The sequence below is a fragment of the Ostrea edulis genome, chromosome 5 (genome assembly GCF_947568905.1).
Source record: "Ostrea edulis chromosome 5, xbOstEdul1.1, whole genome shotgun sequence".
Taxonomy (NCBI): domain Eukaryota; kingdom Metazoa; phylum Mollusca; class Bivalvia; order Ostreida; family Ostreidae; genus Ostrea; species Ostrea edulis.
In genome coordinates, this window is record NC_079168.1 from 52,121,683 (window position 1) to 52,148,268 (window position 26,586).

The following is a 26,586-nucleotide window of genomic DNA, read 5'->3' on the forward strand; positions in this document are numbered from 1 at the left end:
GATGTATTATTTTTGTACATAATTACTTTTAAGCAGATTAATTACTTTATAAAGTTATTAACTTTCCCTTACTTACATGCTTGAAAACATCTGCATATAAAAGAAAACAGTGGGAATAGTATTTAGAAAGTAAATATAGTGTGGTACATATATAAATCATCTGTAAAACCTCGGGCCTTTCACCCAAAGCACGGTGTATTCAGTGAAAGGCCCGTGATGTTCCAGATTACGCATAAATTTGACAGTGTTAGACGTCTATAAATAGCCCAGGGGAATCCCAACATGATGTATTAACTCATACGCAACTGTCTAGTTTTAAGGCTGAAAGAGCGTAAAACAACGAATTACTAGGAGGTATTTGATATTTTTATTACTATTAAACTTATCGCACGGTACTGTTGTAACAAAATACACAGCTTTACACAGATAAGACCACCGATGATCTGAAAGTTTGAACTGGTCACGTGATTGTCACTTGAAATGGCAGAGTGAAGCGGTTGTTTGTAAACACCGATTTAGAATTAAAGAATTTTGGTTAAAACAATTGAAATAATGTATGACATGTCATACAGCCTCATAACTACATACGCGCAATGATTTAATAGCCTTTTTACAAGATGGAAAAAAATGCTGTAATTCGGACCATACAGCTTTAAAGATATGCAGGTGTAGAGGAGAATATTTTTAAAAATTGGTCAATTTTGGGGAGTTTTTACCCCACCCTATGGCCCCAGGGGTGCAGGAGTCCTGAAATTTACAATTTATGTCCCCCTTGTCCCAAAAATGCTTCATACCAAATTTGAAAAAAATTGTAATGGTAGTCATCAAGAAGTTAAAAATTTCTTTTGTTCACACATTTAATAAATGACCATTCTGGCCCCACCATGATACCAAAATCCCTACCCCTGGGATCATAAAATTTACAATTTTGGTAAAGGACTACCTGATCTTTTTAAATATCCATTTAGTATCAATTTAGTGTCAATAGCACTAAAGAAGATGTGTTTTACACATAAACACTATATATTAACACTATATACTAAGTTTGGCCCTGCCCTGAGATCAGAATCCTTACCCCGGCGATCATGAAATTTACAATTTTGGTAGAGGCCTTCCTGCTCTACATCACTATGCATTTAGTTTTTCTTACACATGTGCGGTTGTAAAAGGAAGATTTTTGAAATTTGGTTGATTTTTGGCAGTTTTTGCCCCACCCCTTGGGCACCAGGCATCCTGAAATTTACAATTTATGTCTCCCTTGTCCCATAGATGCTTCATACTAATTTAAAAAGAATTGGAATAGTAGTTATCAAGAAGTTAAAAATTATCAATTTTAATGCACGATGACCGACGACAACCAATTACAACAGGTCAACCAAGTTTACTCAGGTGGCCTAAAACAAGAGGCCCATGGGCCACATCGCTCACTTAAGTCACCTTGGCCCATATCTAAACTTATATCCTACATATTTGCATGTAAAACTTTGATCCCTATTGTGGCCCCAACCTACCCCCAGGGGCCATGATTTTTACGATCTTTAATCTGCACTATGTCAGGAAGCTTTCATGTGAATGTAAAATTCTTTGACCCAATGGTTCTTGAGAAGATTTTTAAAGATTTTCCCTATATATCTGTATGTAAAACTTTGATCCCCTACTGTGGCCCCATCCTACCCCCGGGGGCCATGATTTTAACAAACTTACATCTGTACAATGTCAGAAAGCTTTTAAGTCAGTTAGTACTTTCCTAGCCCAGTGGTTCTTGAAAAGAAGATTTTTAAAGATTTTCCCTATATTTTTGTATGCAAAACTTTGATCCCCTGTTGTGGCCCAATTCTACCCCCGGGGGCCATAATTTTAACAAACTTGAATCTGCACTATGTCAGTAAGCTTTCATGCAAAGTTGTACTTTCCTAGCCCAGTGGTTCTTGAGAAGATTTTTGAAGATTTTCCCTATATAATTGTATGTAAAACTTTGATCCTCTATTGTGGCCCCATCTTACCCCTGGGGATCATGATTATAACAAACTTGAATCTGCACTATGTCAGGAAGCTTTCATGCAAATGTCAGCTCTTCTGGCCCAGTGGTTCTTGAGAAGATTTTTAAATGACCCCACCCTATTTTTGCATTTTTGTGATTATCTCCCCTTTGAAGAGGGCATGGTCCTTCCTTTGAACAAACTTGAATCCCCTTCACCCAAGGATGATTGGTACTAAGTTTGGTTGATATTGGTCTGGTGGTTCTGGAGAAGTTGAAAGTATGAAAAGTTTATAGACAGAGAGACGACAGACAATGGGTGATCAGAAAAGCTCACTTGAGCTTTCACCTCAGGTGAGCTAAAAAAAGAATACAGAAATCCGATTGCATGCACTGGGCAGTTGTGAATTTTAACAGGGTTATTCATCACGCAGTCCTCACTAACCTCCATTCATGTAGTTTCCTATGGCTAACACCATTCCCAGTATATCTCTTACACTTCTTCCATGGATTAACATCTACAATTCAGAAATTGAAAATAGAATTCTCCCAATTGAGTTATTTTTATTGCCACTACTTCATTTTAAGTACATTCCACGGCAAAGGCAACTTACTTGAGATGTCATTTTCAGATTGTTTAATTTGTTGTCTATCACAGATATGCTTTCTTGGAAGCTTTCTTGAAATAACAAGCAAAAGATTCTCTCAGAAAAATCAGGAACTTGGTTGAGATCATACAAAAATCTGGAAAATAATGTGTAATATGAAAGGGGCGAGGATAAAAAAAAGCGACCGCCAATCGAATCTTATAAAAATTATGTAAAATTACTCTAAATTAATTACTTCCATACAATAATGTTTCAGCCATTGTTTCTAATGTCAAAATTTATAACAAACGATTGCAAAATGTATGAATATTAATATGCTAGTGATGATTTTTATGTGCTTTAAAGCTGCTTCAACCATTTTGATAACAATTGGCAAATATGACTTGGGCAGCAAATGTCAGGGTTGACTTACTGATCAGGTTTATCCAGCATAACATCTGGATTCTTGTCTACATGTTTCTTCAATTTCTTCATTTCATCCTCGTCAGCTCTCTGCAAAATTTTTTTTTTCAATCAAATCTAATGTTCACTTTAAAGGGAAATGGACACAATTTGAACTGGAAATTTTCAAATATTATTTTCTCATTTTTAATGTTTACAAGGTATTTCTAATGGTCAGCAAAAATTTAAATGTCAGTTGTTGAGTTTCAAATGAGATACAGCACTTCCAATTCTTTGTTTTGTAAACTAGGCTTGTGCCATTTTAAAAAAAAAATCTAAATATAGATTGCATGATAGAAAATATCATGTTTAAAACAAAATGAAATGTGACAAACACTAGAAAGTGATTATTTAATTAAATGTTTTGTGAAATTATTTGTATCGATCGATGTGTTTGTCTATCATCGTAGCTCAGTGGTTAAAGCATTGGGCTGGTGAACCGCAGATCTCAAGTTCAAATCCTGCAGAGTCTTTTGTTCATATGTGTTGAAATATTTTTTTTGAAAATCATGTTTTTATCCAAATTTGTATATTTTTTGCCTTTTTGGTATACTTATTGTATATCATCATATCTTTTATAATTAAATCAATTCATACTAATTTGAGAAACTATTTCTGGGTGTAGTGAGCCACCTTAAATGAAACTTTTACTAGTTTATTTAACCTATGTAAACAAAAGCATGACATGAGCCTTGTTTAGGCTCAAACAATACATATGTATTCTCAGAAAGGAATGTTTCTCTGATTCATGGACTTCGTTGTTCACCTGTTTTGGGCTATTTCTGTGATGCCAACATACATAAAGAACACAATACAATGCAACAGCAGTAGGTGGATTTTCATATCAACACCTTAAAATCCCCCACGTCCCTCATGTCAGTGAGCACTAATTATTTTATTCACTTCCCCTGTTGACACCTGTTTTTTTCCTTCTATTTCACCAGACTTACTTGATCTGAGAGTTTTAACAGTAAGCAATTTAACAACTCCTTATCAATGGTATTATGCATGAACATTTTCCATGATGTCTGACATCATAACTTTTGATTAACATAAAAAATTTGCAATTATTACTTTAAAGCTGTATGGTCTGAATTACAATATTTTTTTCCATCTCGTAAAACCGCTATTAAATCATCGCGTGTATGTAGTTATGAGACTGTACGACATATCATAAATTATATCACCTGTTTTAACCCAAATAATTTGATTTTAAATCGATGTTTACAAATAACCGCGTCACTCTGCCATTTCAAGTGACAGTCACGTGACCAGTTCAAACTTTCAGATCATCGGTGGTCTTATCTGTGTAAAGCTGTGTATTTTGTTATAACAGTACCGTACCATAAGTTTAATAGAAATAAAAATATCAAATACCTCTTAGTAATTCGTTGTTTTACGCTCTTTCAGCCTTAAAACTAGACAGTTGCGTATGAGTTAATACATCATGTTGGGATTCCCCTGACGCGCGTGGGTCTTTTTATAGACGTCTATTATGGGATGATTTATATATGTAGCCACGATATTTACTTTCTAAACAATATTGGCACTGTTTTCTATTACATGCAGATGTTTTCAAGCATGTAATTAAGGGAAAGGTAATAACTTTATAAAGTAATTAATCTGCTTTAAAGTAATTATGTACAAAAATAATACATGAACATCAGGGCATACAGCTTTAAGCCTTATGTACTGCTGTACAAGATCAGCATCTGTCAGGCCTCACTCATCCAGTTCAGACAATATTGGTATGCCTTGAATCCTAAAGATCTCACCCAATAAAAAAAATTCCAAAAAAAATACAGACCATTAGCAGTAGGTCACCTGAGTAACTCAAAACTAAAAAGTCTGGAAAAGTATATTCAGTACGAAGTCCCATAAATCTTGTTAAATCACTCACCAATGACGAAACTAAAAATCAATCTGTAAACATAAATTAGCACACTAAATACTAAATTTCAGCTTCCTAAATCAAAGTATGATGAAAAGAAGTCTGGAAAACTAAGTTGTGACAGATGCCAGAAGGACAAACAGATGGGGTGCAAACTACTAGCCCCCTTCAGCTCCACTGGTAGAGGACTAATTAACAGCGAGCAAAGCTCGCGTCGCGTCCAATGATTACACATATGAGTCACGTGATTTGCTCTTCATCAGCTGAAAAAAGATGAGTATTACCCATAATGCTTCTGGAAAAATGTCGCCGTCACTGCGGTATACTTCATGGACAAACCCGTAATTAAAATAATTAGATTGTTTAGAAAGTACCATAAACGTTTTTAAATTTCAGACAAGCTTTCTTATAGCTTCAAACGTTTTGTTTTTGCTTGGTTTGAGAAAAGAAGAAAAAAACATTGCAGCTAATATGACGTCACAATATAACTGTTTACATCCACCATGTTATATTTCCCGCGTTAAATGAAGTCGAAGACGCGGATAAAATGTCTATAAGTCGTGTTGCAAGATGTTAATGGGCTTTGCTCGTCTCAACGGTCACTACGTACAACATATTAGTACAAAGGTGTAAATTTCAACTTCTTTTGAGATACAATGCTTACATTAATAGTGAAAATCTACTACTTGGTATACCATTATGTTTATCAGGGCGGAAAATTTGCCAGACTTCGACATAAATCAGGTAAATATTGTACTTGGGACAGTAAAAATACTTCAAGATAACTGGAGTATTCAAGATAACCATGTTAGAGATGTCTAAGTTAAAAGATCATTTATCTAGTAAACACAGCCAGGACAGTAGCTCATCTGTACATATCCCTGGTTTTCAACATACATGTATTCGTGTTTGAGATACCAAATATTACCTGTATATATATATATATATCAACAAGCATCCTATTACCTGACTTTATGGTGTAATTACATATACATAGTTAAGGGGTGCATGTAATTATTGTGTGTGTGTGTGTGTAGGTTGAGATTAACTTCAATTAGCCCCTTAAGTTCCCACAAATTAAAAAAAAATTTACATGTAAAGAAAAAATCTCAAATAATAAACCAAGGACAGCCCCATTTGCCTCCATTTTCAAAAGAATGTTCAGCTTCCTATTCCATCCACTGGCACAGAAGTTTCTGTAACTACCATTGAGCAATCATGTGTCTAAATATTTCCACCGTAATCTTTAGAATAGAATATCTCGGTGCACAGACTTACATTATCATAGATTGCCTTTAACTTTTCTATGTCCACACAAGACGTATCACAGGTCAATATTGCTGTAATAAAAAGACATATATTAGAGGTCAATATTGCTGTAACAAACAATGCACTAACATTGATGTAATATTTATAATACATACCAGAAAACATTCAAATTTTCTTTAATTTGTGTGTGAAAGATTTCATTTCAAGAAATAAACTAGGAAGAATTGTTTTAGCACACTAAAACTGATGTCTCCCCTTCCATTTTCCATAGCTTTTTGAAAACATTTTTAGCTATCATCTTTTATCTGGAAAAATTAAGACTTATGGGACATAACATTCACCTATATGTATATGTGCTTCAAACAAGGAACAGTGTTGTGAACATATGATACTAAATTAAACTTACCAACATACCCAATATCAAAGGCCAATGTCAAAAAACAAAAAAAGTTATGGCCCGGACAAAGTTTGTATGAGAAGTGGAAGAAGAAGCTCAAGAAGAATTCACACTAAAACAATACGCCCCCCCTTCTGGAAAGGGGAGACATAATTATGTATGTGCATCTTTCAAATGTACCTTGTTCAATATCACTAACATCCACACGAAGACTAGACAGCAGAATTCCCACAAGCTGGGAACGTTTTGGTGACAAGATTTTGGCAACCTGAAATATATAACATATGTAACATGAAACAGAGTCACCCTGTAGAGTTGGTAGGCATTTGAAAATAGAGCAAAACCAGTACTGGTATGTCTATTGCATGTATTGCAACACTGTGAGTAAACTTTCATTCATTATGAGCACAATTTTATTTGTAAGCCATTCTGAATTCTCAAGTCTACAGCAATGAAGAAAGTGAATTAATGCATCTTTTGCTAAGTTACATGAATCCACAGTCTGTAAAATAATTGACAAACGTTGGGTCTGAGCTGACCTGCTTGGCTGGAGACTTGGCCCTGGTTTTGTTGGCTTTTTGCGACTTTTCTGATGGCGGCTTACAGAACAGTTCATCCAACTCATCCATATCAATGGCTGCCTCATCAATCTCCTCCCACACCAACCGCATGTTACTCAAACTACAGATACAGAATCAATGCCCAAAGTGTTTCCTACTCATATAACCATTATCAAATCATTCGACGCGGTCTCCTAAATTAACTAAACTAACAACATGTACTATTGTGTTCACTTACTCTTTGCTTTTGGATTTGATTTGATGAACCTGTATCCTCTGCCAGAAGAGGGGTTTCATGGGAGATTTGGTGTGGATTAATGGCTTAACAGATCCTACAAGCAATAACAGGATTACCTTGTTTAATCATAGGATAGTCAACAGGCACAGGATGCAGTACCTTATGAAATAACAATCATAAAATAAATAATAAATCACTGAAATACTTTACAATTTGCATTCATATTAGAATCACAATTCAATCAGTGTAAAGAATAGAATAATTGCAAGAGAAGATTTTGGTTCTTTTGGAAAACGTAGTCCAGACCGACAAATTTATTTAACCTGAAAACAACTTGATGTAGAAAAAGTATTCCTCTTCAGCATCAGAGCTCTGCAAGGAACAAACATGCACCTACAGGTGAATGGATGGACAGAAAGATGGAAGGACTGATAGACAGACAGATCTTTATTTGTTCACAATGTTCTGCAGGATACAAAACACAGGGAATGGTACAATACTTCAACATACTATCCTTACCTTTTTTGGTTACCCCAGGTCCACCTAGCCCTGGTGGAGCAGGAGGTGGTGGTGGGCCACCTGGTACTGGTGGGGGTGGAGGAGGAGGAGGTGCCCCAATTCCTGGAGGAGGAGGAGGAGGGGGTGGTGGTGGAGGGGGAGGAGCATTTGGACGTAGCTCATCTGGGGGAAGTGGCATTGTCATATCTCCTTCAAAATCATCATCCCTGCAAGAAAACAACAATAATCAGATATCTACAGGTAAATGTAACAAATAAACAAATGATTAACTTACCTTAGAATATGAACTTTGAATATTGTTTGACAGAATTTACACTTATTAAAGAATCGGGGACCTGCTTTACTAAACTTCTTAAGTTCAAGATTTTGTCACAACTTAACTTACAATAAATATCCCTCTTATTAAACTACGAATATACATACCTCCTTCACAAAAGAGTTCTAAGATTGTAAGTTCAAAAGAGAGTTCTAAGTATGTAAGTTACCAATACTTCATGAGTTAAGTTTACGATGGAAACTTAAGAACACAATATTAAAAGAAAAGTGTCGTATCTTAAGTTAAAACCTTTGAAATTCTCACGTCAGAATTTTTGCGTAAGAAAAGAAGTTTAGTAAAACTCAAGTCAGAACATAAAAATTCCACCAATTCATATACCTAAGTAAGTCAGGGTGCTCCCCTGTCACACACTCCATACCTAAGTAAGTCAGGGTGCTCCCCTGTCACACAATCCATACCTAAGTAAGTCAGGGTGCTCCCCTGTCACACACTCCGGTGTTACTGGAGTATGGTATCTCTGTGAGCCAGGGGTTCCTGTGACTGCAAACATCCCTCCTCCATTTTGGGGGGTCATAAAATTCTGCTCAAGCTGCTTCTGGGTCTCCAACAGAGCCTCATTCTGGTCCTTCAGTTCCTGCAGTTCTTTCTCCAAGCGGACAATCCTCTCCGTACTGTCCTGGAGGCGGTTCTGGTATTCCTCACGGAGGTGATCCAAAAGGGACTGGTTCTCTGTCTACAGTTTTATTCACAATTATACAGAATGGACTGGTTCTCTGTCTACAGTTTTATTTACGATTATACAGAATGGACTGGTTCTCTGCCAACAGTTTCATTCACAATTATACAGAATGGACTGGTTCTCTATCTACAGTTTTATTCACAATTATACAGAATGGACTGGTTCTCTGCCTACAGTTTTATTTACAATATACAGAATGGACTGGTTCTCTGTCTACAGTTTATTTACAATTATACAGAATGGACTGGTTCTCTGTCTACAGTTTTATTTACAATTATACAGAATGGACTAGTTCTCTGCCTACAGTTTATTTACAATTATACAAAATGGACTAGTTCTCTGCCTACAGTTTTATTTACAATTATACAGAATGGTCTGGTTCTCTTCCTACAGTTTTATTCACAATAATACAGTGGACTGGTTCTATTTACAATACACGTATCAACACTTCGCCACGAGTTACGTCCCTTTGTGGGGTCAGCCAAAGGTCAATCGGTGAAAAACCAAGTTTTCCTTCTTTACCTTACCAAATGTAAGATGTTATTACTTTGAATTTTAGCCAATTACCAAGTTTTCATACAAGTTAATGGGTTGCCCCAATCTGGGGCATATTGTAGTTGACTGCAATTGATGTCAAAGCTACAGACATGAAAATTACAAAGGCCAACGTAGGGAAATACGATTTTTATCCGGGAGATGGCGGACAAGGGACGTAACTTTCACGAAGTATTGATACATGTATTACAGAGTGGATTGATTCACAATACAGAGTGGACTTAATCAAACATAATGATGGTTTTTGTTTGCAGGTATTGTTGATTTCCTATACATGTGTAGCTGTATAAGACCAGCAAACATAAAGTGAAAAGAAATGAAATACAGTAAAACTCTGATATAGCGAATTTCTGCAGACACTTCATGAAAATTCGCTACAAGTGTAATTTGCTATACGTTTATAGTGAATTCATAATTTAAATGAACGAATTTGCTATAAAACTGATTTGTTCTACATGTATATTAGTTGTATAAGAAAGCAGCAATTGATATACTTGTGTTTGTATTGTCTCTAAGAGAAATTTAACCCATATATTTTCAAGAAGAAATATTTTTATACAAGAAATATACACACTGATTTATATATGATAATTTATCTTGATGGATCATTAAGTCAGGCAAGAACAAGTCGAAAGAAAAATGTCAACAAAATTATGTGCCATACATGCAAACAGTCTATCGCAGTTGTCATTTAATTCTTCCTTAACATGAATAAAGTAAAATAAAATGCAAACAAACTTCAAATTTCATTAACGAGAATAGCAAATACCAACAATATATTTGCTAAACGTATATGTAAGTATTGTTTTGCATTAACAACCTCGAGCTCTTTTGAAAAAATACAAACAGAAATTTCATAATAAGTGCGGATCCTTTATGGTAATGGAAAGTGATTGTTAAAATCACAATGAGTTTAAAACAAACAAAAAATCGTTATAAAAGGTGATTTTTATGTTAATTTTTCAATTCAAGGGGAATAGGAATTTACTTTGTTATATCTGTAAATTCGCTATATCCATGTTCGTTATAGATGCAGATTTTTATATGGAATATATAAAGTATTTGCCAAGGAAATTGATTTCACTTTGCTATAGCCGTAATTTCGCTATATCCGTGTTCGCTATATTCGAGTTTTACTGTATACAGCATTTGTGATGTTCATCTTCTACAGTCAAAACATTTGACGTCACAATGCAATGGATGGATGCTAACTCAGTGTGGATTAAATAGATCTAAGCTTATCGCCATGCACAGGTGGGAACATTTTTCAGCACGCACTCCCTTGAAAACATTGGATTGAAATTCCAATTTCTAAGTTGATTTTCAATCTACTTAGTATTACTCTTATTGAATTAATGAATTATAATGTTAAACGTTTGGTAAAATGTATTTAAAACACAAAGTATGAGGTCTATAAGAGATGAAAACCCGAGGAAACATGATTATTGGTTCACTTTTAAATCCATCTGGCTGATCACAGAACAATGAGCAGGTAATAAATAGGCTAGTAAAAACTGCAGTTCCTGATTTCAATCAACATGTAGCTTCCACTTCAGGCACAAAATATTTAAATTTGTAAGATCACATTTAAAATTCAATTCAACCACGCCCGTAACCCGTATACTTATTAAAATTATTTGTACGGTTAACATTTCAAGAAAATGGTGTATGTGTAAATGGAACTCGATTTACGAAGAAAACTGTCCTCATTTCTCATACTTTATTGCCATCGCAAAACAGTAAATTACAATTACTAGCAGTGCTTTCCTTGTTATGAACAAGATTGCATTAAATTATGTGTATACATGTATTGTATATATAATATACATTAAATTAAAAGAAATAAAACACCACAAATAAAATTTCAACACAATTAAAAAATCCTCAGTCCATGCTGAAAAATGTTCCCACCCATGCATGGCGATAAGCTTAGATCTTTTCTCCGTGCTGAGTTAGCATCCACCCATTGCATTTTGACGTCAACTGTTTTGCATGACTGTCACAGTCACAGATGAACATCACGAATGCTGTGTATTCCATTTCTTGCCACTTAATGTTTGCCGTTCTTAACGGTTGTGTCTATCAACATTAGTCTCATTTTGACAAATTAAAGCTGCATTTCGTTTTCAGAGTTTACGCCAGGAGAATAGTATTTAGAGCAATATGCTAATGTATTGGTAGATATGAAAGTTGTTAGATATGAAAGTTGTACATATGAAATCAGAATGGACTACCTTCAACTTTTCCACTTCCAGCTGGTATTCCTTCTTCACATTCACAAATGCGGCCTGTTGTTCTGTAGAATGGATTACAATATAAGTAAGCAATGGCTGATCTTGTAAACATAGAACAAGGCACATTATCCAGCATTTGAACTGCACCAACACAGGGCAGTATTTAGTAACTAGACCTGTTCAAACAGGGCTAATGTCCCCACATGACTCATTCAAAGTGGGCATATTCAAATAACCACATACTTGAATGCTGCATTTATTTTTTTTAATACAAACTTTATGACAACTGCATTACATAGGTACATGCTAGACCATGATTCTAGATCGTGTGAGCTTGACCTGTCATAAATGACTTTGATGGAGGGTAAAAAATAGGTCAAAAGAAGCCTTTGACTCAGCTACATACTACAAGTACAAAATTTTCTCTGTTACAAAAATTTAGCAATTAGTTTTAGAGACCTCAACATTATCAAAATGATCTTGGTCTAGAATCAAGATGCATACCCAGGTCTCAAACAACTATGTATTGTGTAGCACATGATTGTCTTAAGTTTTCTTCTGTTCTCGAGCTATATTTGGACAATAATTTTGTACTTTTTCTCCGAGTGACCTTTAATATTTAAAAAAATAAAATAAATGAATACCCTGCAGTTATGAACAATCTTTGTGAAGATGGATTGTTAGTCAGAAGACTGTCTATAATTCATTTTCTCATATCGACCTTAGCCTTCTTCAAATGACCTTGGGTCAGGTTCATGACAAACCCTCCTCATAAGCTAGCTTTGTTTTAAATAAGAACACCTAATGTTGCTTTGTCAGTTACACCCTGAACACAAATCTAGGAGAGAAAAAATTTCCCATTGACCATGACTTTCTCAAAATGACCTTAAACAAAGGTCAAGACACACCTTCCAGACATTAGCAATTAATATCAGTATGTAAATTATGAGCATCTATTGCCTCTTTGTGTCAAAAAGCTGTGGGTCTGATACAATTGAACAGGCAAACTAACAAACAGAGATTGGGTGATTCCTATATACCCTACCACTGTGTGAGTGAGGGCAAAATTAAATGTTACATCTTAGAGAACAGGTTGAGTAAAATGTGTTACACACATTCAGTATTACATCAGTACTATAGTTACTTGATATTATTTTTCAAAAATGACAAAACTATGTAACCTATTTGAAGAAAAACTCAAAAAAAACCAAAAAAAAAAGCAAGAGACCCCTCCCCCTGAAAGAAAAAAACACCACAAATGAAAAACCTAAAAACAAAACAAATTAACAAAATAAAATAAAAATATTAAAATCATTACATTGTGGGTAATTTAAATACTACAAAATAGAATATAATATCTACCATGTACTGTAACAGTGTAATTTGATACAGAAATGTGCATTTATGTAAATTTTATCAGGAGAAAGTATTCTCAAAATTTTATATTTTAAATTGAATTAAAATAAAACAACAAAAATGTAAATACATTTTAAACTAAAACAAAATAAATGATATTTTAAAATTATTTTTTCAAAGCTATGTGTTAAGCCAAACAAAATCAATACCATGTAAAAAAAAAAAAAAAAAATGATACTGTATTGGATCATAATGAAATTTCAATTATTACAGCTATGAATTTATATTCACAGTTACCAAAAGTGGAATAGTAAAGTATTGTAGAAAGCAATCAAGCCACCTATATTATAACTACATGTAACTACTTGTGTCGAATACATGTAGATTCCAAATTTGCATCGAAATAGTTTTCTGTATACACAATAAATCTTGTAAACTATTTAGAACATATTCCACTGTTTTTCAAAAGTAGGTATTCTGCCTACAATCCATTTTTGAAATAATGTATAAAAATCTTTCTATAGAATTTCCACTTTTGGTAGCTTATTGATTATTTCAACTAGACAAAAGCCACTACAATCCAAACCCTTCATAAACTTTGTCCTGTAGTATCGCTCTGAAATGTATCACAGTACATTTGAAATATTTACTGTCCTACTCCAAGTACTCTTCAAAGAAATTATACCATAATTAAATGCTCCACCACAGCACATGATACAACCGTCAGATGTTCATTCATCATAAACAAAATCAGGTCAACCTTGTCAAGATATCTCTTGAATTGTTCAAATAACTCTAAAATGATACTTTCAAAACATATTTCATTTTATTACATGCAATACATGTATTTAGATAATTTCTATTGCATGGTATTTTGCCATATTTTATACTCTTTATAAATTTATATCGGACATTGACGTCTGCAACACTGTTATTGTTCGGTTACCACCAAAATGTTGAAATTTCAATGTTTAGAACTGCTTGTAGACACAAATACTGGGGAGGGGGTTGTTGTTAACAGAATTAAACACATGTAATATACATTGAATTCAACATTGTTGATTTATTATTCATTGTTAACATTCTAAATTCTGATTATCCGTTCTTGTGGATGTGTTGACTTCTTATAACATAATGGTCCTTGAGAAAATAAATCACTTATTAGGTTTGTCACTGACTGGTCACGGCTTTGCCTCACCGTCTCTGACATTAACCCAATATATATATCCGTAGACAGTCAGTTACAAACCTAATAAGTAATAATGGACAGACAGATGGACCCAAATGCTATACAATAATACGTATAGATAGGCGTATAAAACAACAGCATTAAAGTAATGGCAGAACAAATTTTTTACATCAAAATATATACCAACCTGCTTCTGTGTATTTGTGGCCATATTCATCTTTTGTAGATGAAGGAGGCCACATGGGACTTAGTTTGCCAACGTCCACATCGTATCGGGCGGGGGCATTTTCTGTGTGGGTCCAATAATACATACAGTCTGGCTGAAAATTAAATATGGCTCAAATTATAAACCTGATCCAGTCAAGATTACACATACATTGTACATACAGTAAAACTCGGTTAAAACACAGTCCTGGGGATTTACTGTGTCATATCTGTAATTCAGTGAAATCCCAGCAAACATCCTTTTCATTTCCCTTCACATTGGGACTACCAGATATACTCACTGAATGGATTAATTAAGAACTTTTATTGGAGAACTTCAATTTCCAGATTGTGTAAGGTAATTTTTTACTGAGCATACTATCATTAACATGAATTTGGTCAAAAAATATTTACTATAAAAACAGTAAACATGTTATCTTGAATCTCCATGGAACACAAAATTAATTTGTTATATATCCCTGAATTTGTTATAACCATGAAATTTTACAAAGAATTGGTAAAAAAAAAAAAAAAATGCTGGGGACTAAAAAACAAACAACTTTGCAGTATTTGTGACATTGTTATATCTATATTTGTATTAAACGAGTTTTACTGTACTGACCTTTTTATAGTACTTTCAGGCCATATAGTTGATTGATGAGCAATTTACAATATTTTTATAAATGCTGTATGATGAGAGTAGCAAATTGCAAAAATTGGTTGGTAAAGATATTTCTACAAATGTGCAAGAATTTCCTAGAACATACCATTCATCAATATATAGGATAAAAATCACACACAAACCTCATAGAGTACAGATAAAATATTGTAAATTTCAAAGATTCCCATCATATGTAATATACAGTGTAATATACAGTGTCACCTGATGGAGATACAGTTTCTGAAATAACTTTTTCAAAATTATCTTGTTCATTTAAACATGTAGAATAATATGTTTTGTTTTAGAAAAATAAGTCTTTCTTACCCTCAGTTAACTTCACTTGTTAGAACTTTAATATGTAAATTATCAACCCAAAATTAAGCATTGTTAAATCCACTATGAATAAAAGAATTTCAAAAAATATATACAAAACCATTAATAAATCTTAGAAAAGTCCACCATTAAGTTTCCATTTGTAAACAATGTGACAATTCATTGCAACACACATAGAAAAATTCCAACACTGAAAACAATGTTTCAAATAAAAATTGTAATATTGTAAATTTTATGAAAGCGGTAGGGCTCCTCTATGACTAAGAACTTATAAATGACAATAGGTATCACATTTCTCCATTAATGCCCAGCTGCCACTCACAAGTTATAAATACATGTATCTGTATACAGCTGTATACAAACAAATTTGTTCATGTCCAGAAATTAAGTCAATTCTGCCACATCGTAACACTGACACCACTATAAACCTGCTTGTAAAAAACATATCAATTTCATAAAGTATGGCAGAAATCTTGACTGACCATATTCAAAAACCTTGTAAAGTCACTCATGCATGAAGCATCTCCTTTGAATCATACATATTTGATGGTTATTCTATATTGTTCATAAAAAACTGATACACAGACAGTGGATACAATAAGGCAACCTCAGAAAATGACATTGGGAAGTTTGTATAAAGCAATTCTCCTTGACTACCAACAACTAAAAACAGCTGTTTTCACTGTTAGAGTGGTTTAACAAAGATTATCTAATAATAATTCCTTTCAAAAACAATATCAAGCTTGTTGCTTCATCCCTTCCTTAGATTAATATTTAAACAACTGAAGCGTAATTTTCTAAAATACCATTTTCCAGACCAATGACCTTGAAATCCATCAATTTCATTGAAAACACAGGAGACCTTCCATAACATTTCATGTTTGGTACATTTTATGTATTCTTGCACTAGCAGGATTATATTTCCAAAATATTTTCCTTGTGATCAGAAGGACCATCATTAATTCATTTCGAATCGGACTTTTTTTAAGCCCTGGAATAATGATATTCCATCCCGAATCTTCCAATGACAGTTCACACTTGCACTGGTGATCTCATCCTGCGCCCCCCCCCCCCCCCCCCCCCCCCCCCGCCCCCCCCAATCTCTTGTTGTCCTGTGGTGACTTTTTTTCAACTTCTACTCTTCAATATTCTCCCAATGATATGCCATACATCATGTTCTTGATTTAAGACCCAACTTCTCAGGTGACCATCTTTCAATTCTACTCTTTAAAATATTACCTTTATCATAACTTTTCCAATAACATGTCATATAATCACTTTTTTTGTACTTTTGAGAGATTTTTTAAAAAGACATTGAATATAATTAACCCATCTGAATCATTTAAATTTCCAGTAGATGCACCCTAACTATGTGGTATCACATGTGTGCTACATTCAGGCAGTTGATAAGATGTGAAAGAGGAATTTCTTGAAAAGAACTACATTTCAAACATTAAAAAAAAAAAGCACTTCAGAATAATAAATGTTTAAGAAATATGTATCCCCCTATGGTGCAAAATTGAAAAGAGTTATACACATGTATCATTTAATTGATAGTAATGCCAAAACAATTCATTGAGCAGACAATATTTTCCTATGTCCAGAGTGGATTGACCCTTGACTTTTGACCATGCAACCTCAAAATCAATAGGGGTCATCTACCTCTTAGGATGTACCAATGTACCAAGTTTGGTGTCAATCAATCAAATGATTCTCAAAATATATGAGACAATATATTCCTATGTCCAGTTTGTTTAACGCTTTACCTTTGACCATGCAACCTCAAAATCAATTAGGGTCATCTACTCCTTAAGATGTACCAGTGTATCAAGATTGATGTCTGTCAAGGAAAGGGTTCTCAAAATATTGAGCAGACATCTTCCTATGTCCAGAGTGGATTGACCCTTGACCTCAAAATCAATTGGGTTTATCTACTCCTTAAGATATACCAGTGTACCAAGTTTGATGTCTGTCAAGCAAAGGGTTCTCAAGATATTGAGCTGACAAGACTTGGTCTACAGACCGACCGGCACAAAACAATATGCCTCCCTCTTTTTCCGGGGAGGGGGAATAAAAATAAAGATGATTTAATAACCAAAAACAAACACATGAAAAAACTGTATAGCTTATGGGAACGTATCAATAGATGATTGCTTCTTGGTAAATTTTAATCATGTACCATACTACTTCATAATTTAATGTAGTATTTGAAGTGGTTACTAAATACTTATAAAAAGGTGACTCTCGATAACTTGAAGTTTCAAGGAACCTTGATAAAACTTGGAGAGATTGAGAGATCAAGAGTAAATTTTCTTAGTTGTATAGAGACAAAAAATCGGTACCGCAATTTCACTTTGCGAGATCAAGAACTTTGAGAGATTGAATTTTGATCCATTGAGAGTCATCTGTATATGCATTTGAGATGAACAGGTAATTTCAAAATGACACTAATCATCTGCCATACACCACAGCGACATTTGAAATCAGATGCAAACATGGTTCTTGTGTTATGTTGAACTTATGACATAAAGATTTTTATCATTTTTGGGAGTTGGAAGTTAGTTGAATTTTAAGTCATCAGGCACAGTGCACATGGATATATTGCAAGGGACATTTATGTGAGCCACATCACACCATCACCTTTCTTTGGTACATAACAGACATAATAGAAAAAGTCCACTAATACACATAATCCTATATAGAAAACTCAATTCCAATACACAAACATTTGTTTCATTAAATGTAAACAGCGTTACATGAAACAGAGATATGGAATTTTTTAACAATTTATTGTGTATTCATAAGCAAGATAAACTGCAGCTTTAGTTTTCATGAGTATCATGAAATGGCCATCATTATTCTGACTTGCACTATATGGATGCTCATAAAGGGGTTGAAATAAAAAACAACAACAGTGGAATTACTTTGATATATTGGGCTGATTAATTTTTCTCCACTCCTTGGAGTACATTTTGTACTTTGATTTACTAGGGATTTTTGTCATCATTCTGAAAGAGAGTGTTTGTTGTATCTAAATTTGCTTTTGATAATGGCTGGTTAGTATGAAGTAAAAGTTGAGCTGGGCCTCAATCGAAGGTTTGAATGTTTAGGGACATAGAATGAATTTGTTATTGCAGAAATAATGAGCTTAAGTCTGAATAATTATTCAATTTGGAATCTAACACAATCTCTTTGGATAAATGTATTGAATGTGATGAAATATGATGTAAATGAACCTTAGTCATGTTGAGAAGTAAATTTTAGTTTTGAAAATACATGAGAGTATGATCTGCAATGCTTCATGCTGGCATGCTTCATGAAGAGTATTAGTGCTTCATGAAAAGTATGCTGGTGTGAAGCCTTGCAGTTCATACCCTCAAGTACTTTCAAAATTAAAATCTATATTTACATTCTACTTTCATTTCTGTTGGAATCCCCAGTTGTTAAAATAGACGTACTACATTTATCAATATTCACACACGCTTTGTTCACAACTACTGCACATTCATGAGGAAATGGTTATCATTACAATTTGTAGATATATCAAAGGCAAAAACATTGGAAATGTAAATATCTAGTAGTAAATGCAGATGTCAGATGTTTATCATTAAAATTTGTTTGAAGTCAGTATGCTTGGTAAGAAATTCATCTTATATATGAAGTCAGTATGCTTGGTAAGAAATTCATCTTATATATGAAGTCAGTATGCTTGGTAAGAAATTCATCTTATATATGAAGTCAGTATGCTTGGTAAGAAATTCATCTTATATATGAAGTCAGTATGCTTGGTAAGAAATTCATCTTATATATGAAGTCAGTATGCTTGGTAAGAAATTCATCTTATATATGATTTAGATAAATTTTTGTTACGTGTATGTTAGTTATATGTTTATCTGATTAATGTATGACCAAACATCTACAGCAATATGAAAGATGAACTAAATATCTCTAGTAGAACTGAACCCACCTTGAAATGTATGTCTTTCATAAAACTGAACCCACCTTGAACTGAAAATCCTTCACAGAACTAAATCCATCTTAAACAAATATCTTTCATGGAACTAAGCACACTTTAAACTGAATTTCTTTCATAGAATCAAACTTACGGTACCTTGAACATTTGTTGATTTCTCCCATCTTTCTCCTTCATGATCCCTGTTGCAATAAGACATGTGCAAAACTGTGTCAGAACGACATTCATATCATGTCGCGTCATCACTAGTCTTAGGTAGTGCTTGTCGTCGATGGTCGACTGCAACCAGTTCAGCAGCATTTGACCTAAATAATGAAACTCAAGGTCTTGAATCACTGAAGGCAACATTTGACCTTAAATGATGAAACAGGAATTCTTTACATGTATTTTGGCAACACACAAAAAAGCACTCTATATCACAAAAAGAGATTCCCTTGATTTGGTAAGGTTTTGTAGAGTACGTTTTACTCAACTTTAACAATTCTGTGTATGAAATTCAAATATTACTTTTACTGAACTGAGTGACTTTTTTTGTCATGTACATATAATTACCTTCAAATACTTCAAATTTAGTAAAATCTACAGTTCCAGGAATGAAAATTGGCCAGCTCACGGCATCCTCCAAATTATTTGGACGTCTACGGAGAATTTCTTTTCCCCGGGGATCACTGAATTGTCTTTTTTCATCACAAAAAGACAAAGGAGAGGATGCAGAAGGGGGAAACATTGGACTTGATGGAGAAGACTTGTTTAGGGGAGAACTTTCCCCTGACACCTTTCTAAGCCGGAATTTTGCATGACCTTTTTCTTTGCTCATATCATCAATGTCAGTTTCCTGTTCATCACTACAGGAATGGTTACTGTTTATTGATGGAGAATGAGGTGAAGGCTCATTTTTCAGGTTTGTATCTCCGAAACGTTTGCTAAGAAATTCTTGATCTCTGTCTTTCATAGCCTTGTCCAGATCTGTTACTCCAGTCATGCGTTTTAAAGATGGGCTTCCTCTGAATGCTGCATTTTCTCTGCTAGATGGACTAGATGGCAGCTCACTTTGTAATTGTTCTCGACTTTTTAAATCAGGAACTGCTGCGCTGTTATCGCCCCTCGCACTAAGAACATTGTTAAATTGGTTCCCTTCCTGTGAATTACCACCATGAGATTCCTGTTGACTTCTGCTGTGATTAAGTTGATTTGATTGGAATTCGTTATGAAGTACTGGTTGACTGTCATTAGAAGGAGGGTTTTGTTCATTTCCTCCATTGTAATAACTTGAACCATGTTGTTCATTAAACTGAGGGTATTGCTGTTTTCTGTCAAACTCACTTTCAGAACATTGTTGATTGTTAACTTTGGCGTGTGAATTCTGAGACTGTTCATTTCTGTGGAAATCACGGTGTTGTTGACTAGGACTTCGACCCCTTTGATCTGGACCATGTGTATTTGGGGAATTTATGTCATGAGAGTTATTGTGTTGAAACTGCTGTGGGCTTCTCCCTCTGACGCGGTGACGACCCTCCACTGGTCTTTCAACCTTCTCCTCTGATGAATAGATAAGTGTGGGGTCTTTTACTGGGTCAACATTGTTTCCATCCTGCTGTCTGTTCACTTGCTGTTCATCCCGAGAATTAAGCGACCTATCTCGTCGTCTGACTTCCACTTGAGGTCTGTTTTCCCTATCTCTGTTGAATGATCTAGATCTTAACAGTTTGTAAGTTGACTGTAATTTAGCCATCAAAGCACTGTCTTTCCCATAAGCATTTTCTCTGTGTTGCTGAATAATGATTTCTGCTTGGTTCGATGCTGGCATGCATAGTTCTTTGTTATCACAACTTGTATATTGTGAGTTTTGACCTTCAGGACCAGAATTGTTATCTGGAGTTGAAGAATCCCTGTCTTTTTTTAAATTAGCTAATATTGCAGGTGGTGGGGGCAAGGCTTCTCTTCGGCGACCTCTCTCTAAGCTTTGTGGTCGCCTCGATTTTCCACCATCAGACCCACTCTCAGTTGAATTTTCATTAGGATTTCCATGGTTATTCCTCTGATACTGTGAGTGACTAACAGGTCCACTTGGTGATGGTTGCGAAATAGAACCTGGTCCTCCACTTTTTACCATTGTTCTATCAGTCTGAACATGAGGTCTTGAGGGTAAAACATTAATATCGCCCCTCATGGGACCTTCTTGTCTTTGAGGTTGGGTCATCGCTGAATTCTGACCCTCAATTTCTTGTTCAGATTCTCTGGTTATATACCTTCGCCTTGGGGTTCGTTGTCTTGAAGTACGTCCATCTGAGTCAGTTCCTCCGATCTGAGTGTCAGGAGTTTTGGCAAGATCTGAATTTTCTTGTGGAAGACGATCACAACTGCCATCTCTGTGTGGATATGTCTGTCTGTCTCTACTTCCATCTCTTGGTGAGTACCTCTGTCTGTCTCTACTTCCATCTCTTGGTGAGTACCTCTGTTGGACTGCATCCCCGTGTTTTTGTGGATTGCTGTCTCTCTCATCATAGTTATGTTGATTCACAGACCCATCCCCCTTTGAATATCTCTCCTGATCATTACTAACACCTCTTGGTTGAGATCTTTGTCTCTCCCTGCTACTGTCTCTTCCATGTGGATATCTTTGTTGTTCACCACTGTTATTTCTTTCTCTATATCTTTGCCGATCAGTGCTGCCATCTCTTTTGGGATACCTTTGTTGACTGGGATCACCTTGGGGATACCTTTGTTGACTGGGATCACCCTGGGGATACCTTTGTTGACTGGGATCACCTTGGGGATACCTTTGTTGACTGGGATCACCCTGGGGATACCTTTGTTGACTGGGATCACCTTGGGGATACCTTTGTTGACTGGGATCACCCTGGGGATACCTTTGTTGACTGGGATCACCTTGGGGATACCTTTGTTGACTGGGATCACCCTGGGGATACCTTTGCTGACGAGGATCACCCTGGGGATACCTTTGCTGACTGGGATCACCTTGGGGATACCTTTGCTGACTGGGATCACCCTGAGTATGTATTTGCTGAATGGGATTTATCTGAGGATATCTTTGTTGATTAGGATCACCTTGAGCATACCTCTGCACATTAGGGTCACCCTGAGAATATCTTTGCCGATCTCTGCTGCCGTCTCTTCGTCGTTGCCTATCCTCACTACTTGCTCTCTGTGGGTATCTTTGCTGTCCTCTGTCTTCTGCCTGAGTTTGTCTTCCTCCTCTCTCTGAGTCCTGATTTATATGACTGTAATGTAGTCCTGCTTTATCAAAGGGATTAACACCAGGGGCAGTCTGAATTGGAGCACTTGAATTCTCAGAAATGTGAAAAGCATCCAAGCTCCTTGTTAAATCCTGCACATTTTCCCGAGGGTGTGCCATTGTCTAATAACTATCTAAATTTGTCTGTCATATAATGGTTCCACATCATGCCTATTGTTTTTTTTTTACCTGCAAATAATAAAAAAATTGACATCTTGTGTATTCAATATTGACTACTGTAACTCTACCCTAGAAAATTAACATGATGTAAAGATTAACATAATATTTGCACATGGAATTTTAAAGAATTCATTCAAAATAAGATTTGTTGTATATCTTTTCAAACATCATTTTATAAAGAAGTTGGTATTTGAAAAGCCTGTTCACATAGCTAAGGATAATTTTCTGTATCCCACAGTGAAGCATAGGGGTAATAAAACGGGATATAAAAACAACTTCACTTCGCTAAAGATGTATTACTGGAGATTAGACAGAGATTTTGCTTAATGCTGACATGTTTAGCATCCAGTTTCTGGAAATCTATAATGCTAACAATCTTTATCATTTCAAATTCTTATGAACAATCAATTATATTTGATTATTGATATCACTATTAATAAATGAACCATATCACAAAATCAATTGCTGGATAATGAACTTGAAATTTGCATACTCAAATTTCTGCTAAAAACAACAAAAACCTACTGTTAAATGATTCAGAATAAACTCATTATATATGATCAAATAACTGAGCTTTCTGATTGGCTGAGATCCAACAAAGTAGAAAAAAAGAACATTATGTTCACCTGCATGTGCTTCGAGGTGAATGTAATATCTGATTTCTCCAACATCAGACCAAAATTAAATTGGGAATTTCGAAATGGATATGATTGATTATCATTTAATTGTTCATTCAATGAAAACTTGTGTCTCTTCTCACTTTTAACTAAGACTTGCACTGTAATTATTAAAGCAGGTTCTATCACAAACTAAAATAACAATTCTTGAATTATAGAACATTGAACCCAATCTAAAGATGACTGATCGGGTTTTGTTTGGTAATTTCTAGTATCTGGTTTTCATTTTTTGAATTATCTAATCATATAATAAACAAAAAGTTTCTTCTCCTATAACTTTTGACTAGGCTTTGATTTGCATCTGTACATAAAAAGGAGGACCATTTTGTAGGCTCTAGTAGCCAGTATGGATGATTAAATTTATTCAATCATTTGATAAAACAATTATTGACATTTTCTTAGTCAACATGACACTTAAGCAACCTGAGAAGTACAATATTCACCAAGCCCCTCTGAAGATGTTAATAATTGTATATTATTTTTACTGTATATCTTTGTAATAAAGACTTGCTACATTCAACTTTTGCAATGACAGTACTTTTATTTTTTTACGTAGTAATTATATACCTTAGATAAGAAATAAAACACAAATTTGTTTTTGAGCATCTTTTTTCCACACTGAAAATCAATAGCGAGCCTAAAAGGAAGCATGTTGGATATTTCCTAATGATATATAACCAAATTATCTGATAATATCATTTATTGATCAATTATGAACCCACAAGAGGCAATACAATACAAAGAACATTTATGGTTATTGTGATAAGAGACATACACTTTGGATATATAACAAAGTTTTGTTCACATAATACATTTCAATAGATTGTAAGTGGAGAGAAGTGAACAATAATAAAGGAGAGCAGAAAATGACTTCATGAAGAGCTAATATGGGTTGGGAGCAGTGGGGCTTTGGACCAGCCAGGTTTTAGTTTAGTATTTAAAAGAATGATAGATACAGACCAACATCCTATTGATTGACTAATAGACGTAATAGTTAGAAGCCTTTTGGTGCAGGGGCAAAATTATAGTAATATTTTAAAAATCAATATATGCACCCAGGGGTGCATAAGCCGAGTTGCATGGGATACATTGTAAAGTCAGGAATGATGTGGCATATTTATAATTGTGAAGAACTAATTTCAGTTTTAAACTTTTCAAGTTACTGTCCAGAAACCATATTTGTCTGAAGTTTTCAATCTATATTTGGTCACTGTGACCTTGACCTTTGTTCTCCAAAATCAATAGGGGCCTTGCTTTGCTGGTATCCAACAATATAACCAAGTTTCATTTGATTCAAATTAAAAAAATTTCAAGTTATTCTCCGGAAACTTTTTTTTTTGAATTTTAAATCTATTTTCAGTCACTGTGACCTTGACCTTTGACCCATTTTCTCCAAAATCAATAGGGGTCTTCCTTACCTGGTACATAACAATATCTTTAAGTATCATTTGATTCGGATTTAAACTTTCTGAGTTATCATCCGGAAACCAAATATTTCTGAAATTTTCATTCTATATTCGGTCACTGTGACCTTGACCTTTGACCTTTTTTCTCCAAAATTAAAAGGGGTCTTCCTTACCTGGTACCCAACAATATATCAAAGTTTCATTTGATTCGGATTTAAACTTTCTGAGTTATCATCCGGAAATCAAATATTTTTGAAATTTTCATTCTATTTTCGGTCACTGTGACCTTGACCTTTGTTCTCCAAAATCAAAAGGGGTCTTCCTTACCTAGTACCCAACAATATATCAAACTTTATTTGATTCAGATTTAAACTTTCTGAGTTATCATCCGGAAACCAAATTTTTCTGAAATTTTCATTCTATTTTCGGTCACTGTGACCTTGACCTTTGACAATTTTTCTCCAAAATCAATAGGGGTCTTCCTTACCTGGTACCCAACAATATATCAAACTTTCATTTGATTAAATTGTAAACTTTTCGAGTTATCATCCGGAAACCAATTGTTGACACCCAACCGCCCACACCACCAAACTAATAGCCGAGTTCAACTTCGTTGCAATTCGGCTAATAAAATCACAATACCTTTATTGCTTATAATATCTATAATCTGTTCAAATTATTTTCAATAAAATACAAAACATTTAAAACATAAACATCTCTTCATCCTTTACATTGAACTCAGAGTTAAATCTTTTGTAGGACTAACCCTTAGACAATCCCATTACAATATTATATAAGAAGTCTGATTTTATTTAGATTGTAATTTATTTTAACAATATGTTACAGTTTAAAAAAATGTGTATTTGACATTTTCATAGTGTACTTGTCAATATTGGTAACTTGATATATGTATCTGATTAACAAGAAGGCTTATGGTTTTCATGTAAAATCCTAGATTGTATGTAAGCGTCTTGTAGCAGTGGAAATGTTTCCAAGTTTTCCAGTCGAAGCCAATAACCGAGTACAGATTTAACAACATCATAGTGGAGAGCAAGTATACCAAACTCTGACGAAACAGGACAGCTATATAACTTTTTAAGTACACCAAAAATGAATATAATTAAAATTAATAGAAAATTCTTTCAGAGCCTACTAGTAATCTCGGCTGAGATTAGTCCAAATATTCATCCGGGCCGAATCTCAACAGAGATTAGGCCTACTTGTAGTTATAGTTACAGAACTTTTCACTTCAGTGCGACGAAAACTGTAAAATTTAAAAAGTTGCCTGGTATATGCAATGCCACTCCGATTAAAAAAGAAATTTAAAAACAAATACAACCATACATAATACTGTGGATTATACTGTGGATTACACTTACTCAAAGTTTTGACATGTTCAGATTGTGAGATTATTATTATCCTGTCCGATCGTTTTCGTTTCCGGTGTTGGCAATATTAGTCAGATCAATCGTGATGCCGATTCCGCACGCAAAATATTATTCTTTAATTTTTGTAGACGTATCTTAATAAAATGATCTAATCAATGATAGATCAATGAATTGCATGAAAATCATTGTTATATTACAAAAAACTAGTTTTACGATCAATTCCAATGTTTCATAAAATCCTATGCCCTCAGCATACT

General features: G+C 34.5%; 1 protein-coding gene across 2 annotated transcripts in view; it reads right to left on the bottom strand.

Moving 5' to 3' along the window:
• LOC125650515 (uncharacterized) overlaps nucleotides 1-26,572 on the bottom strand; it is a 37,738-nt gene extending 11,166 nt beyond the window's left edge. For both annotated transcript variants that reach the window (XR_008802866.1, XM_056164766.1), the window contains exons 1-14: nucleotides 26,321-26,572; nucleotides 19,975-22,867; nucleotides 19,561-19,727; nucleotides 14,439-14,571; nucleotides 11,707-11,768; nucleotides 8,637-8,911; nucleotides 7,902-8,107; nucleotides 7,383-7,476; nucleotides 7,124-7,265; nucleotides 6,765-6,852; nucleotides 6,197-6,258; nucleotides 2,999-3,078; nucleotides 2,593-2,722; nucleotides 2,424-2,496 (exon numbers count right to left, since the gene is read on the bottom strand). Coding sequence is in view for 1 of the 2 variants with exons in the window: in XM_056164766.1 (XP_056020741.1) it covers nucleotides 2,424-2,496; nucleotides 2,593-2,722; nucleotides 2,999-3,078; nucleotides 6,197-6,258; nucleotides 6,765-6,852; nucleotides 7,124-7,265; nucleotides 7,383-7,476; nucleotides 7,902-8,107; nucleotides 8,637-8,911; nucleotides 11,707-11,768; nucleotides 14,439-14,571; nucleotides 19,561-19,727; nucleotides 19,975-22,798 (4,336 nt within the window). In the remaining variant the exon portion in view is untranslated. The remainder of the gene's footprint in view (nucleotides 1-2,423; nucleotides 2,497-2,592; nucleotides 2,723-2,998; nucleotides 3,079-6,196; nucleotides 6,259-6,764; nucleotides 6,853-7,123; nucleotides 7,266-7,382; nucleotides 7,477-7,901; nucleotides 8,108-8,636; nucleotides 8,912-11,706; nucleotides 11,769-14,438; nucleotides 14,572-19,560; nucleotides 19,728-19,974; nucleotides 22,868-26,320) is intronic.
• Nucleotides 26,573-26,586: the final 14 nt, after the last annotated feature.